The sequence below is a fragment of the Gopherus flavomarginatus genome, chromosome 1, assembly GCF_025201925.1.
Source record: "Gopherus flavomarginatus isolate rGopFla2 chromosome 1, rGopFla2.mat.asm, whole genome shotgun sequence".
Lineage (NCBI taxonomy): Eukaryota > Metazoa > Chordata > Testudines > Testudinidae > Gopherus > Gopherus flavomarginatus.
Window position 1 is genome coordinate 312,521,048 of NC_066617.1, and position 16,572 is coordinate 312,537,619.

General features: G+C 39.7%; 1 protein-coding gene across 2 annotated transcripts in view; it reads left to right on the top strand.

Moving 5' to 3' along the window:
* Nucleotides 1–16,572, top strand: part of LRCH1 (leucine rich repeats and calponin homology domain containing 1) — a 251,108-nt gene that overhangs the window by 185,032 nt on the left and 49,504 nt on the right. For both annotated transcript variants that reach the window (XR_007773673.1, XM_050948349.1), the window contains exons 12-16: nt 1,991–2,080; nt 2,189–2,225; nt 3,972–4,088; nt 13,386–13,433; nt 14,124–14,196. Coding sequence is in view for 1 of the 2 variants with exons in the window: in XM_050948349.1 (XP_050804306.1) it covers nt 1,991–2,080; nt 2,189–2,225; nt 3,972–4,088; nt 13,386–13,433; nt 14,124–14,196 (365 nt within the window). In the remaining variant the exon portion in view is untranslated. The remainder of the gene's footprint in view (nt 1–1,990; nt 2,081–2,188; nt 2,226–3,971; nt 4,089–13,385; nt 13,434–14,123; nt 14,197–16,572) is intronic.

A 16,572-nucleotide genomic window follows, 5' to 3' on the forward strand; every position in this document is an offset into this window, starting at 1 on the left:
GAGGAGAGTCCTAGGGGTAGTTTGAGGAGGGTCTAACCTGGCTTATTGGTTATAAGGTGGGAGTTTTATTACCCACAATGGAACCAGCTAAATGTCTGGTATGTGAAAGCAGGGGGTGGTGCATAGCGCCCCTATTCCATGTTAAATTAATAAAGTTGTGGCCTGACATTTAAATTCATCCCTGCATCTGTCGTTCTGTCACCTGAATGTTAAAGTATGTTTGGCTGTTAAAGTTATTTATTAGTATACAAGGTATTCTTCAGGAATGGGTTGTCAGATGTTCTTAACTTGACAAGTTCATAAAAAAGAAAATTAATTGTTATGTGACCTTTTGACTAAGAGTAGCTTAGATATAATCTCCCCTAGATAGTATGCACAGGATTCCCATTATTTTAACACAGTCATGTCCAAACTTTTCCTGTCGCCATCCCCCAACCCTCACCAGAAATGGAATCTGTCCATGCTCCCCCTCCCCCTTCGTTACTGCACAGTTGGTTCGACAGAGGAGCTTGGGGGAGGAGCTGGCCAGGGGGCGGGGAGGCAGATTGGAGCTGGGGCTGGCCTGGGGTCGGAGCAGGAAGTAGAGTGGAGCTGCAGGTGGGGCTGGAGCTGGGGGCAGAGTACAGTTGCGGCTGGGAGCAGGGGTGGAGGGGTGGGCTGGGACCAGAGCTGAGGGCAGAGCAGGGCTGTGTGGCACCACTATGGGGGTGCGCCCCACAGTTTGGGGAGCATTGGAATTATAGATGAAGAAACCTATTTAATCCAGCCATCTAGTTGCACAGAACTGTTCCCCACAATCCTTTTTCTGATGCTTTGTCTAGCCTAATTTAAACTTTTTCTAGGGATGCATCTGAAAAAGAATATAAGCCCCACTCTATACTTGCAGTTGCCCAGTGGCAGTAGGAGCAGGCCCTTTGTGAACGAACAAAGGATCCATTTTTTTAATTGTTCTAGTAAATGTACTGCTCACTTTGCAAATACTTCCCCTTTTAGTTCAGAAGATGAATTTACCTTAGCTCATGCTGGACAGTTGTCTCTAGAAGTGTTTGTTGGTTTGAATTAGGTAAGGCAGGTGTTTTTGCTTCATAAAAGAGAAATAACCTCACCAGTTAGAAAAGTTTCTTCATATTAGTTCTGAATTCAGTAATGCTACATTCCAGGTGGCATTGCTTCTGCACCTCACCTAAGACATGCTCTTTTAACTGGAACAAATGTTGCTATTTAAAAAACAACAACTTTAGTTTTAAAAATGTGTTAATTAGACATAACAATGAAAAGGTTTCAGTTCTCACTCTTGTAAATAATTCTATTTGTCATTAATAACTCAGTGCTTTAACTCATAACACTACACATCTTTCCCCTACCAAACAGAGAAGAGATGTTTAAAAATGTAAGGAAATGTTGTTTTAATATTTCAGTTTAACTAGGTTTCATATTCGGAATATATATTATGAAGCAAATGCATTTGCAGTGCTCACTTATCCGTGAATATTCAGATGGGCCGTTTATTTCAAATACTGCTGTTAAGAATAGCCAATCATGCTCTACACATATACAAAACCAGTAAAGAGAAATTTAGAGAATAAAATATGTAGAAGTGATTATTCTTTTTCTTTGTGATTTTAAGACGTGCTTAACTACATGGCTATCGTCTGAACAGTAAAGAGGAAATTGCATTAATTTCCCAGTTGGTATTTTGCTATTTGTGGCAATTCCAACCCACTTCTAAAGAATAATAGGAACTAGTATTCTGCTGGATTTGCATATATACAGTTGAATAAGAATTTGCATAATCTACTGATCAAATTTTAATATTGCAGTCTTGCATTTGGGTATTGAAGAGAGTGGTGTATAGATGGGGAGTTATAAGTAGTTGAACAAGCTAGAAGAAAACCATGATTTGATATATCCATTAACAAAAATTAAATATTTAATAGAATGTTCATCAAAGATATACCCCATTGCATTGTTTTTATTTCAAATCTTACAGATTAAGCATGGATATTACAGAGAGCAGTGGTGTGAATCTGTGTCCCATGGAATCAACAACAGATTTAGAATTACAGGAGTCTACAGTAAAGTGTGTTTATATTCCTTTTTCAGAAAAAATAATGGATTTGCTGAGTTTCATATTCAACCTTCTATACTTTAAAATGTAATGTGTTATGTTTTGTATATCCACATACAGTGGCCAAATGCAGATGGAGGAGGCACCTATCTATCAGGTAAGCTGTCACTATGTTACAAAATATCCAAGAGAGAGACAGAAAATGGATCACCAATTACATTAGCTATTGGACCAGTAAATGAACAAAATTTAGTGGTCTGCAAGAGAAAAATATTACTTTTGCAAGTTTTACATATCTTTTTGTAAAATTAATTTTTGCTTGTACAAATTTTTTAAATAGCTCATAAGGACTTTTGTAATGTACAGAGATTTAGTTATTTTTAATCTCTCTAGTCCTTTGCCTTCATTGTGAGGACTACACTTGTTGCTGCAATCATAGTTCTGCCTGCGATTGTCCCATAGAGCCAAATACTTCAAGTATTGTAATGACCATAAAAATACATGAATAGTCCGTAGCCCTTTGCTAAATGCACTCTTATTTGATTTTCTTCCTACCCCATTCTTTTTAGTGCTGGAAAACTATAATGTAGCCCAGGATCCTCAAACCTCATCTCTGGAGCAGGAGAAAGAGCTGTGTAATAATCTGTCCCCTTGACACTGTTGTTTTGTCTACACCATGAAAAAGTCTGCACTGGGAAACCATTTTAACCAGCACAACTTTTGCCCCCAATATGGGTATGGCACAAATGTATGTAAACTAATCAGAAGACTAGAAGAGAAGTCTCCAGAAACTATTTTATCCAAATTATCTCTGTCCACACTGAGGGCAAAACCATGCTAGCTAAAACCAGTCTCCTGATATGGTCTCTCTTCACTGTGCATGAGGGTTCAATGACCTACCATCACCATGAGAGTGCACTAAAATGTGGGTTGTAGAGCTGGCATCTAGATAAGAAAACTTTGTACATGAGGCTACTGAATCAGAATTTGTAATTCTCGATGTTTATTGCTATTGCAGAAGAGTAATAACTCCCTATACGTGTCCTAAGTTTTTGTATATGCTACTATGTGAGCAGGAGCACCAGAGAACACCCAATCAATAAGTTCTTACACCATTGTGTTCCTTACTTGATATGCATGCACACATTAATAATTATAAGAGTTAGTACTCATTTTATAGATCATATACTTAAAAATATGAATCTCTTCGGTGACTCTGTGCTATATATCTCCAAACTCACCAATGTTTCTCAACTGGTGTGAGCTGAAACTCAAGTCAATATTCAAAATTTGCTACTGTATATCTGGTGTCATATTTTGTGCCAGGATAGTACCAGTCTTTTGCAGACCTTTTAATGTACTGCTTTACACATAATCACACCAACCTGGCAACATGAAGATGAAGTGTTGTACTACATTTAACCTCCAGTAATAGCGTTTGAAACATTATATACATTAATGTGTTTTTAATATATTACACAGTATTTTATGTTTATAAAATACCATTCATCATTAACCATCTCAAAACACTATACAGCCTATTAAACCAAAAAAAATATTTCTACAAACCATTATCACGATAGTTATACAAAATTTTAATGTGACTTTGATTTGGAACTTAGTTTAATATTTGCTGCTTACTATTTGATTCATATCCAATCCAGTGAACTCTGAGGAACTCAGTATTATTTGTTAAATTATTTATTCAAGCATTCAGAATCATCTGTTGGTAAGCACTGGCACTGTCTATCTTCTTATTTTTATATGGTTCACTTCCACTCTTGTATTGCTTTTCACAGTATTTGTACAAAACTACTTGTAAGAATGTGTTAAGAAAAAGTTGGGTATTTGTTTCTGATCCCCAGTGCTGTGCATAAAGTCTCAACAGATGTGTACCTTGCAGAATGAAAATGCTGAGGAAGAACTAGAATTTCAGAAGAGGAGAGAATTGATTATAGAGAAAACCAAGACTGAAGCCAAAACAGCATGTAAGCAGGATGAGACGCAACTACTGAGTCAGGTATGGAGGAACCTGGGTACAACATATTTATCTAGTCATACGACCTCTTGAAAAGGGATTCCAAAGAATTTTATCCTATTCATTGGTGTGCAGATAGAAGTATTGTTTTATAGGCTAAAACCTGACTACTTTGGGGGTTTATGCCTTAGCATGAACATAAGAACGGCCATACTGGGTCAGGCCGGTGGTCGATCTAGCGCAGTATCCTGTCTCTGACAGTGGCCAGTGCCAGTTGCTTGAGGGAATGAAAGAGCAGGATAATTTCAAGTGACCCCTCCCCGGTCTTCCAGTCCCAACTTCTGTCATTTGGTGGTTTAGGGAAACTCATAGCATGGGGTTGCATCTCTGCCTTCTTGGCTAATAGCATTGATGGACCTGTCCTCCGTGAACTTCTCTAATTCATTTTTTAACCCAGTGATAGTTATGGCCTTCACAGCATCCCCTGGCAATGAATTCCATGGATTGACTGTGCGTTGTATGAAGAAATACTTCCTTTGTTTTGTTTTAAACCTGCTGCCTATTAATTTCATTTGGTGAAACCCTAGTTCTTATGTTATGTGAAGGGGTTAATAACACTTCCCTATTCACTTTCTCCATTACCATTCATGAACTTATAGAACTTTACCATATCCCCCTTAGTTATCTCTTTTTTAAGATGAATAGTCCCAGACATTTTTATCTCTCCTTGTGAAAAAGCTTTTCCATACCGTTAATCATTTTTGTTGCCTTTCTCTGCACCTCTTCAATTCTCATAGACTCATAGGTCAGAAGGGACCAATCTGATCATCTAGTCTGACCTCCTGCACAAGGCAGGCCACAGAACCCCACCCATCCAATTTTATAACAACCCCTATCCCAGGACCGAGTTATTGAAATCCACAAAAATGGTTTAAAGACCTCAAGCTGCAGAGAAACCACCAGCAAGTGACCCGTGCCCCACGCTGCAGGGGAAGGCGAAAAACCTCCCGGGCACCTGCCAATCCGCCCTGGAGGAAAATTCCTTCCCGACCCCAAATATGGCGATCAGCTAAACCCTGAGCATGTGGGCAAGAGTCACCAGCTAGCACCCAATTCTAATATATCTCTTTTGAGATGGGGCTATCAAAACTGTACTCAATATTCCAAGTGTGGGTGTATGGTGGATTTATGTAGTGACATTATTATAGTTTGTTTTATCATCTCTGTCTTTCCTAATGGTTCCTAGCATTCTGTTCACTTTTTTGGCTGCCTCTGCACATTGAGCAGTTTTCAGAGAACTATCCACAATGATTTCAAGATCTCTTTTTTGAGTGGTAACAGCTAATTTAGACTCCATGATTTTGTATGTATAGTTGGGATTGTGTATTCCAATGTGCATTACTTTGCATTTATCAACATTTAATTTTATCTGCCATTTTATCACCTAGTGATGTAGTTCGGTGAGATCCCCTTGTAACTCTTTGTAATTCTTCAGTCAGTGCTCCAGCGGACTCTGCTGCTCCTAGGGGTGGGGGACGACTGAGGCCCCGCCGCCACCATGCCGGGTCTGAGAGTGGCCTGGGGCGCCGCTGCTGCTCCCGGACCACTGCCCTGGGGCAATGCCCAGGACCAGTTGCATGGGGCTGCCCCAGCAGGGCGGCCCTGGGGTCAGCTGCTGCAGCTGCAGAAGTCACGGAGGAATCCATGACTTTCCGTGACCTCTGTGAAAGATTCACAAACTTACTCATGCACAGTTGTAGGAGATTTTCCCCTCAGCAATACTTGTCAGGGCTGCATGAGTACCGTTTGCTGCCTCATGCTACAAAGAGCAGGTATAAAGGGCAGAGCAGCCCCCGCCCCCGCCCCCCTAGTTCTTTCCTACTGCCAGTGATGATTGTTGGAACTGCTATCTTTGCATTTGCAAGTTCTACTCTCTTTTATGTAAATAGTATCTGTTCTATTAATTTTAGGCTACTTTCATGTTTTTCTACATTCCAAAGATCAATGATTAGACGTAAATGGGTCCCACTTCCATATCAGTGGCCCTTTTGGAATACTTGGGGCTTCCCTCCACAATTTAGGGTTCTCCATTCCCTTCCCACCCATCTATTTTGGCTAGGTGTAAAGAGCATCTACAACAGGTTCACCATCTGCCCACCCCCAGGATCGTTCATGTTCTGAGTTCCCCTGTGGAGGAATTGGAAGAGGATCCACCTCAACAACACTTGGCCTGCTTTTCTTTGTTGCCTGCTGTGGTGATAGGAATCTGCATCTCCCCCTCCTGATGAGTATAGAGCTCATCAGGACTTGTTGAGGAGAGTGGTTGCCGCTCTGGAAATCCAACTGGAAAAGGTACAGGAAAAGTTACACAGGCTGGTAGACATTTTGGCCTGCGGGGGTCCCTCTAGGGTAGCACTGCCTACTAATGAGGCTATTCTGGAGCCTGTCAGGGCATTTTGGCAGTCCCCATCTTGCCAGCATCCCACTGCAAAAAATGGTAGAGAGAAAATACTACATTGCTTTGCAAGGTTTTGATCATTTTTATAACTATCCTCCTCCATGCTCTTCAGTGGTCTCTGGTGCTAACAAAAGAGAGAAGCAGGGACACCAGGCCTTGACACTGAAAGGGAAAGAAGCAAAGCAATTGGACCTCTGTTAGAAGGAAACTTTATTTCACAGGAGATTTACAGATTAGAATTGCAAACCAGAAGGCTCTGATGGGTTGATACAAATTTAGACTGTGTGATAACGTCTTGAAATTTAAGGACAGGCTTCCAGATGAGGTGAAACAAGAGTTCACTGCAATGGTGGAGGAGGGCAAGTTAGTTGCCGGACAGCCTTGCAGGAAAGTCTGTATGATGGACTATGCAACTCAAGCTGTGGCTTTTGCCATCACTGCATGGTGCTCCTCTTCGCTGCAGTCATCAGGTCTTCCCCCAGAGGTTCAACAAACCATCCAAGACCTCCTGTGTCAGAGCTCTTCACTCTTTTCCAAAAAGAAGAAGGAGAGGCTACATAGTCTTGAGGCTTGAAGGGCGACCCTTAGATCTCTGGGGATTTATATGCCAGCGACAAAAAGAAAGGCATTCTGCCCACAGCAGCTGTTTCTGCCTTTCATGCCTTGTATCCAGGACTTCTCCAGAAAGAGGGGTAGAAGTTACAAGAGGCGTCCTCCTCCTCCCTACTCTTCTGCAGCTACTTATGCATCTAGGCAAGCTGGGCCCTGTAAATAAACATTTTGACCCATTTGTCAAGAGCAGTCTACCACCACCAAAGCTACTAGCTTTCTCCATCCTGCTACTTGCCAACTGACTGTCCCATTTCCTAAGTGCTTGATCCTGCATCACTACGGATCAGTATGTCCTAAGCACAGTGGACCTGGGATATACCCTTCAATGCTTTCTATCCCTCCTCCCCAGCCCCCATTCTCGTCCCTCTTCAGGGACCAGTCTCACAAGAATGCGCTAGTTCAGGAAGTCCAGTCTCCCCTTCTTGTGGTGGCCATACAGGAAGTTCCCATGTTTCTCACGAGGAAGGGATTTTATTCCTGATACTTCCTAATCCTGAAAGCAAAAAGGGGTCTCAGGCATAGCTTAGATCTAAGACAGCTAAACAAGTTCCTACAGAAAATATTATTATGATTATTATTCTTTGAGTGATTGCACAAGTCCATTCCATTTTTGGTAACTCACAGGCAGTTCATACTGTACTGGCAAGATGCACCTTTAGATCTAGAGCAATGACCTACATTGTTTGGAATCTCAACCCTGGCAGGAAAACGTTGGCCTCTGTAGAGTCCAGGTCTGCCCCAATAAATTCTATGCTCTGAACAAGAATCAGAGTAGATTTCTCCGTAGTCATTAGGAGCCCCAGTGTGTCGAAGGTGGACTGTATAGTGACCTTGCTGGACCATACCTGAGATCTGAACCAGTCTCTTACTAGCCAGTCTTCTAGGTAAGGGAATATGTGAACTTCTGGAGCTGTTTACAGGCCACTGTGAATTGGTAGTGGAAATGGCTGACCATGAAACTGAGGAGTTTTTGGTGTCTCTGGTGAATTGCCATGTGAAAATCAGCATCTTTTAAGTTGAGGGCAGCATACCAATCCCTGGGATCTAGGAAAAGGATAAGTGAAGCTTGAGTGATCATCCAGAACATATGGTTGCTAACCTTTTTCTGTAATTATTGTTCTCTAGTATGTGTTGCACATGCATTCCATGACCCTCCCTGCTTCCCCCCTCTATCAGATTCTATCTGGTAGGAAGGAACTAAGGGGAGTTAGGGGTGGCTCTGCTTTTTATACCTGAATGTAGTGGCACAAGCAGTAGAGGGCGCTCACACCATTCTGACAGGTACTGCTGAGGAAAATGTTTCCAACAGCTATGCATGAGGTACGCTCAGGCTACGTCCAGACTACCTGCCGTATCGGCGGGTTAAAATCGATTGCTCGGGGATCGATATATCGCGTCTAATCTAGACGCGATATATCGATCCCCGAGCGCGCTTATATCGATTCCGGAACTCCATCAACCCCAACGGAGTTCCGGAATCGACAGGGAGAGCCGCGAACATCGATCCCACGCGGTGTGGACGGGTGAGTAATCCGATCTTAGATATTCGACTTCAGCTGCGTTATTCACGTAGCTGAAGTTGCGTATCTAAGATCGATTTCCCCCCGGTAGTGTGGACCAGCCCTCACAGTGGGAATGGACATGGGCAATACATCTCAAAGAACAACAGTTGCATAAAAAGATTAGTAACTGTTTCTTTTCCAAGTATTTCCTTACCTATTCTTTACCAGTATCTGTTATTGTGAGGTCTTAATTACTTAATATTTTTCCGTATGTCTTTGTGCTTTCTGCTGAAGATATATTTTAAAGGAATTCAATATCACAACTTTATGCATGTTTCCACCAAGGCTGTCGATTAATCGCAGTTAACTCACATGATTAACTCAAAAAAAGTAATTGTGATTTAAAAAATTAATCGCGATTACTTGCATTTTAATTGGACTGTTAAACAATAGAATTTTATTAAATTGAAATTTATTAAATATTTTGGATGTTTTTCTACATTTTCAAATATATTGGTTTGAATTACAACACAGAACACAAGTGTACAACATTCACTTTATATTATTTTTATTACAAATATTTGCGCTGTAAAATGATAAAATATTATTTTTCAGTTTCCCTCATACAAGTACTATAGTGTGAATTCTTTATTGTGGAAGTACAACTTACAAATGTAGAATTTTTTGCACTCAAAAACAAAACAATGTAAAACTTCAGAGTCTGCAAGTCCACTCAGTCCTACTTCTTGTTCAGCCAATCGCTAAGACAAACAAGTTTGTTTACATTTATGGGAGATAATGCTACTCGCTTCTTATTTACAGTGTCACCTAAAAGTGAGAACAGGCGTTCACATGGCCCTGTTGTAGCCAGCATTGCAAGGTATATACGTGCGATACGCTAAACATTTGTATGCCCCTTCATGCTTTGGCCACCATTCCGGAGGACATGCTTCCATGTGGACGACGCTCATTTAAAAAAAAAGTGTTAATAAAATTTGTGACCGAACTACTTGGGGGAGAATTCTATGTCTTTTGCTCTGTGTTTTACCTGCATTCTGCCATATGTTTCAACTTATAGCAGTCTCGGATGATGACCCAGTATGTTGTTTGTTTTAAGAACACTTTCACTGCAGATTTGACAAAATGCAAAGAGGGTACTAATGTGAGATTTCTAAACATAGCTGCAGCACTCAATCCAAAGTTTAAGAGTCTGAAGTACCTTCCAAAATCTGAGAGGGACAGGGTGTGGAGCATGTTTTCGGAAGTGTTAAGAGAGGTACACTCCCATGCAGAACCTACAGAACTCGAACCACCAAAAAAGAAAATCAACCTTTTGCTGCGGTTATTTGACTCAGATGATGAAAATGAACATCCATTGGTCTGTACTGTTTTGGATCTTTACTGAGCAGAACCCGTCATCCGCATGGATGCATGTCTTCTGGTATGGTTGTTGAAGCATGAAGGGACATATGAATCTTTAGCGCATCTGGCACGTAAATATCTTGCAACGCCAGCTACAACAGTGCCATGTGAACGCGTGTTTTTACTTTCAGGTGACCTTGTAAATAAGCGGGCAGCATTGTGTCCTGCACATGTAAACAAACTAGTTTGTCTGAGCAATTGGCTGAACAAGAAGTAAGACTAAGTGGACTTGTATGCTCTAAAGTTTGACATTTTAAAATTTTTGAATGCAGTTCTTTTTGTGTGCATAATTCTACATTTGTAAGTTCAGCTTTCATAATAAAGAGATTGCACTACTGTACTTGTATTAAGCGAATTGAAAAATACTACTTTTTATTTTTACAGTGCAAATATTTATAACAAAAATAAAGTGAGCACTGTATACTTTGTATTTGCTGTTGGAATTGAAATCAATATATTTGAAAATGTGGAAAACATCCAAAATATTTAAATAAATGGTATTCTGTTATTGTTTAACAGCGCGATTAATCACGATTATTTTTTTTAATCGCTTGACTTAACTTAATATTCTTAGTCCTTGGGGTCACTAAGCTCTATCTCACATCTAATACCATTTTGAAACCTATTCTGAGTGCGTTATTAAGAGTGCACATAATGCTAGCTTAGAATCTAAATGTATTTTGGTTTTCTACTTTACTAAACAGTGAAAATTTCAATGGATTTTTAATGATTTTGACTTCCTCTGAATACTTATATAGAGCTGATTCTGGAAGTTGCTATTAACTTCCTGAAAAGTCCTGAGTTCCCTCAAATATCAGTTAAGTCAAATAGGAGTTGGAGACACTTGGGCCCAGATCTGCGAAGGTACTTAGGCACCTATGGACTGGGGTTTAGATGACGAAGTCCCAGTTTTAGGCTTCACTGTGATCTTCAACACCACGGCTTGGTTGGCACCTAACCCTGTAGTGAGCTAAACTCATTCAAAAGCTCCTACATTTTCACTGTAAAAGTTCCATAGCTGCCGGTGTTTCTGCCTCTCGGCATATGCACTGCCATTTCACTCTGGGCATTAGGATGCCTTTCTCATGCTTAAGCCCCCGGTGTGATCCATGAACTGGGGGATGAAAAGCAGTGGAGTACCTGTCTCACTATGGGGCTTGATCCAGTAGATGTACTCAGAGACCACCTACTGGGACAGACCCCATTCAAAATCAGGCCACTGGAGAAGATGGTGCTCCCGCCCATCTTCTGACTTTTAGCCCAGTTCCGTCAGCACTTGCATGGGATGTGGGAGACCTGGGTTCAGCTCCCCCCTCAGGTAGAGGTGGGAGAGAGGATTTGAATAGGGATCTCCCACATTTTTCAGGAGAGTGTTCTGTCCACTGGTCTATGGGATATTTTGCTGTGGGGCTCCCTCAATCTCTCCTGTTGAAGCTGTTCTGCTTTGGATAAATAATTAAATACTGATTGGAACAGAATATCAGAGCCTGGGTCTCCCACATGCCAGGCGAGTGCTGTAACCACTGGGCTAGAAGTTAGGTGGGCACCGCCAGCTCCTCCTCTGCCCGCTCTGCTGTTTTGTGTGAAGTAAACAAAACATATAACTCATTTGCAGAAGAAATGACTTAGGCACCTAAGCTACCTGACTCCAAGAGACAGGATTGCTAGCAGAGAGACCTGCCTCCCTATAGCCTGGACTTAGGTGCCAAACTCCTGAGAGGGACAGAGCTTAGGATGCACCTCTTGTCAGCATTTCCTGTCGGCTAGTTTATGGAGCTTCCCACCTAGCATGCTGGTTTTGTGTATCCCATTCTTAGCCGCCTATCTGTCCTCATTCATTATACGGGATGGGTAGGCCACGAATCCCAACATTGTCCATCCCTTCACTGCTTCTCTAATTTTCTAGGCACTTACAAGTTAGGCGATGCAATTCTGAGTGTCATAACGCTTCAGCCTTTTTGTGAATCTAGGACTTGGTACCATGCAGGTGGCACACCACATCTCACAAAGCAGATCCACAGTTACTGTAGGTTGGATCAGGCCTACAGTATGCTGCTGAAAGTTCTTGATATCAGTAGTGTTGTATACAAATTCAAACTTCTGACGGTATTAGTGATATTAACAGAGCATGTGTCACAACATATCAGTGTTATGAAAGTGACTTTTTTGATATAGCATGATTATTATATACTGTAGCAGATCTGGCCTGTTGAACAGGTAGTGCCAGGATGTCTGTTACAAGTACATAGACCCCTTTAGCCAGGGGGTTGCTGAAAGCTGTTATCTCCAGGCAGGATACATGATGAGGGGTCTATCGACTTAGAATGCTCTTATTCAGTCTAGAGAAGATAAGGGTTGATTGAAACTCTGAGGGAAGACCTTTCATGAAGACTTGACAAGAGGCCTAGGAGGTACACAGAAAGGGCTATGCAGGGAGGAAGGGTATGTCTTCTCCCATCCCAGCTTGCTGAAAGCTGGAAGCAGTCTTAGTGGTTGGGACCAAGTGTTCTGCATTGCTTTATGTTTGTTCCAAAACTTTTTTGCAATAATAAAACTGGCCCTGAGAAAAAGGTGTTGCATTGAACTGTGGTTTGGCCTTTATTTTACCTTCCATAGCTGGTGTATCTGCCCACTGGCTTACATATAAATGATACAATGTTAGTATTTGTAAGTCATGTTGTGAAATATGCAACATACATTGTCAGTCTGATTATGTTTAAAGAAGTGGCAAAAGGTAAGTTGTACCATTATTGTAGAACTGACTCTTGATAAATCTTTAAATCTATATTAAAATAGTTTTGTTTGGTGCTTGTTTAAATTATGAACTCCATAGAACACCCTGAAATATTGACCTCTCCACCCATGAACCATGAACTCTATTAAAATGTTATAACTTTTGAATCAAATATAACCATCAACTTATATAGTGCTAGATTATTTTTAAAAGTCTACAAATTACTTTTATTTCTGTTTTAAATGAGGAAAATTTAATAAACTCAAAGTTTCCTCTGTTTTAATGAGACTGTCACTAGCTTGTTTAAGAATAGAAATGTGTACATGTGTTCTTCAAGAAAAAGAATTGTTTCACTGAAAGGTTAACTAGTCTTTGAAGAAGAAGAGTATTATATAAATGCTAAATATTATTCCTATTCGTTTAGGATTGTACTGTAGTTTTTACTTTAAGTACCTATTCACTCTAATTCTCCTTGATGAAAGTGTGCGTAGGATGGCATAAGTTCCCTAAATCTCTCTCTATGGCAATGTAAAACTACTTGTGAACAAAATGCTCTTTAATGTATGATAAATTTACTTACTGAACCACTTTATTTCTATTCAAACATGCAGAATGATCTGATTGTCTGGAATATTGGAGGATGCAGTTCTCACAGTGAGGTGAGATACTATTGGTATTTGTGTGTGTCTATCTATAATGTACTATCTTTCTAGTTTAGCTCTCCATGGTGCAGACGTGTACAATGTTTATCCCCCATATTCTTCCACCCACTGCTATACTCCTTCCTTTCCTCCTGCATAGATCTGCAGACCCAATTAAAGATCCAGGGGGAGGTGGAAAGATGCTCTGAGGTGTCTAAGTAACATCGCCTTTTCTGGTTCTTGTTGCTTGGATTCGTGCTGGTTTTCCTTCTGCAGAATTTCACAATACATTAGACAAAGCAGTTAGGCAAGGAAGGGTATTGATGCAATGGAAGAACAGAATGTATGTAAGGAAGGAGTGTTTTTTTCTTATTCATTCTAAAATCCTGCACTATAGTGATGAATTATTGTTCATGTGAATTATTTGTGTAATATTAAAGTGATGATGTGAAAGAAAACTGAAAAATAATCAGAGGAAGTTAGAACAGTGGGAAAAACCCTCAGTTCATAGTCAATCAGAATCTCCTTTGTAGTCACCAGGAGATTTGATGGAATAAAGAGTGAATTAGGATTACAGGATTTAAGCCTATAATGTTAGTAGTTTGGGGGAAATAATTGTAATGCTGCATGATTGAACCTCTATATTTTGTGTAAACAATTGTGCTGAGATGTACAGTTTCTTACTCATATCTATCTTGAAACACACAGAGTAAGGAAAAGACTCCCACACAATCTCCTACTACAAACAACACAGCTCCTTTTGGCCTGAAGCCACGGTCAGGTAAGATTGTGAGAGAGAATAAATTACAATAGGACTTCTTTTCCAGCAAACTCACGGACCTTTGTTTTCTTATATCTTATCCCCATCCAACAGGAATCAGCAAGTCTCTTTTTAGTTTCTTAAGCCTGTGCTTACTGATGGTGACCGTTCACTTACAATAGATATATATTTAGTAAGAAAGGAGGCGAAAACGCTGTCCGAAAAACACTGAAAAAAAGTACAGTAGAAGTACTAACTTTTCAGCACATTTTATATGGATCAGTTTTCATCCCTCATTTTTTTTCATATATAAAAACGCCATATATCTGCCTGATGCACCAATTTAAATCCGATGTTCACCTTTTTGACACATAGAGATACATTTTAAAGCTGTGAATAAATAAATGTATATGATAAGGTTTATTTGGGTAATTATTGTGCATTGCTCTGAAAATATATTCATGAGTTTTTCCATAGGAGTATGTATAAATATCAAATTAGGTGTTAACATAGCTGCAGTCTGTAGTAGAATGAATTTGTGATGTGCTAAATGCATAATCATTGACATTTTAATTAGTGTGTTCAGATAAACCAATTTTAATTGCTAGGGTATTAAGAATTAACAATCTCTTTTTAAAATAGGATCAGATGTAGGATGACATTGTTTTTATCTTTTGTTTGCTGAAATATGCAATATTAGAAGTCATCTCATGTTGTCTTTGAAGTATATCATGGCTTAGATTTTTTTAAATATATTTCAGCTTCCTAAAAATGTAATTGTGGTTTCTTTCTTTCACCACTAATACCTTTAATCGAATGCCGGTAAACCACTACAAGCTTGTAGCTTTCGTAATGCAATATTTCAGCAACAGCAGCACATTTTCATATTTGAATGAATTATAAGAAATTGTACCCTTAGAATTTATTGAAACCAACAAAAGTGATAATGAAACAAAGAAATTGTTGTTGAACCAAAATGGTTTCATTATTGAGAGCATTTAAAATCACCGTTCAGTTGAGATTATGGGAAAGGTATGCAATTTAACTAGGATACCCAAAAGTTTTAGATTTGTTCAGAACCAAGCTTAAAAGCTTTGCGAATTGAAAAGTACAAGCATTCCTGTGTATCCTTCCTGCTTCAGTTAATTTTAAATATATGCCAATATATCAATGCCCTCCACTCCTGACTACTCAGTATGTAAAAAAAGGACCTCTTCTTTTGTATATATGTTAAGTAATTTAGCCCTTATATCTCTGTTGTTTTTCATATAATATTGAACAGACAATCTGAAAGTCATTATTGCATAGTGCTTTACTTAATAGGTCCGATCTTGCTCACACCAGTTTTGCAAGTGTCATTTCATGGGTTTCAACTGAATTACTCCTGATTTACAACAGTGTAAAACAATGGAATTATGCTGGTGTGAAATCAGAATCAGGCCCAATGTCTTTTCCCATGGTAAAACATTAGTGTGAGAGGCCTGGTCTACGCTAATGAGGTAAGTTGACCTAAGTTACACTTATTATTTAGGTAAAGATTCATAACTTAAGTCAACGTAGCTTAGATTGATTCACAGTGGTGTCTACATCATGCTATGTCGATGGGAGATTTTCTCCCATCGACTTACCGTGTCTTCAGCAGACCCACTAAATTGATGCCTGCTGGATCACTGCTTTAACCCATAGTGAAGACTTGCCCTTAGTTGATCATGCACTGTAACCCAGCGTGCTGTGATGAAACATTACAAGTGAAATTTGACTCCTTGGAAATTACCTCACCTATCCCATTCCCCCCAGAAAGAAAGTGCTTCGTAAAGGCATTAAATCTAGTCCTTTAATGTGGTTTATCCACACACTAGAGCTGAAAACAGTGTAGCTGTGAAGATATCTGCCCTATTGGTGAACCTTGTGTGTATTTATCTTGTGTGTATTTTGACTTGACACATCTGTAATTTCTGCAGGTAATGCCATCGTACTTTTCAAGCTTTTTTTCCTCCTTAAAGAATGTACAAATCTAAACTCTTCCACCAGTCAGTGTCTGCTTGTACAAATGTACAAATCTAAACTCTTCCAGACAGTGTTTGCTTCTTAATTACCTACATCCTTATTGCCGTAGAGGTGGTCTTGGAAGCCAAACTTGCTGTGTGCACCAGTAAAGTTAGTATTATAGATTTCAATTCAGTTTAGAGTTGAGGTTTAATAGCTTTTTTTATTTAAGTAACATGTGGCCTCATGGGAGAAAACAAAACAAAAAACTTGAAACTATTTTTTAGCCCTTTACTGCTACAATTTAAATGTTAAGGGAGCAGATCATTCAATGTTTTAAAATAACAGTGCAAGATTTGTTTTAAATGATTCTAACCAAAATTTATAAATATTGCTCTGGAAAACAAAAAC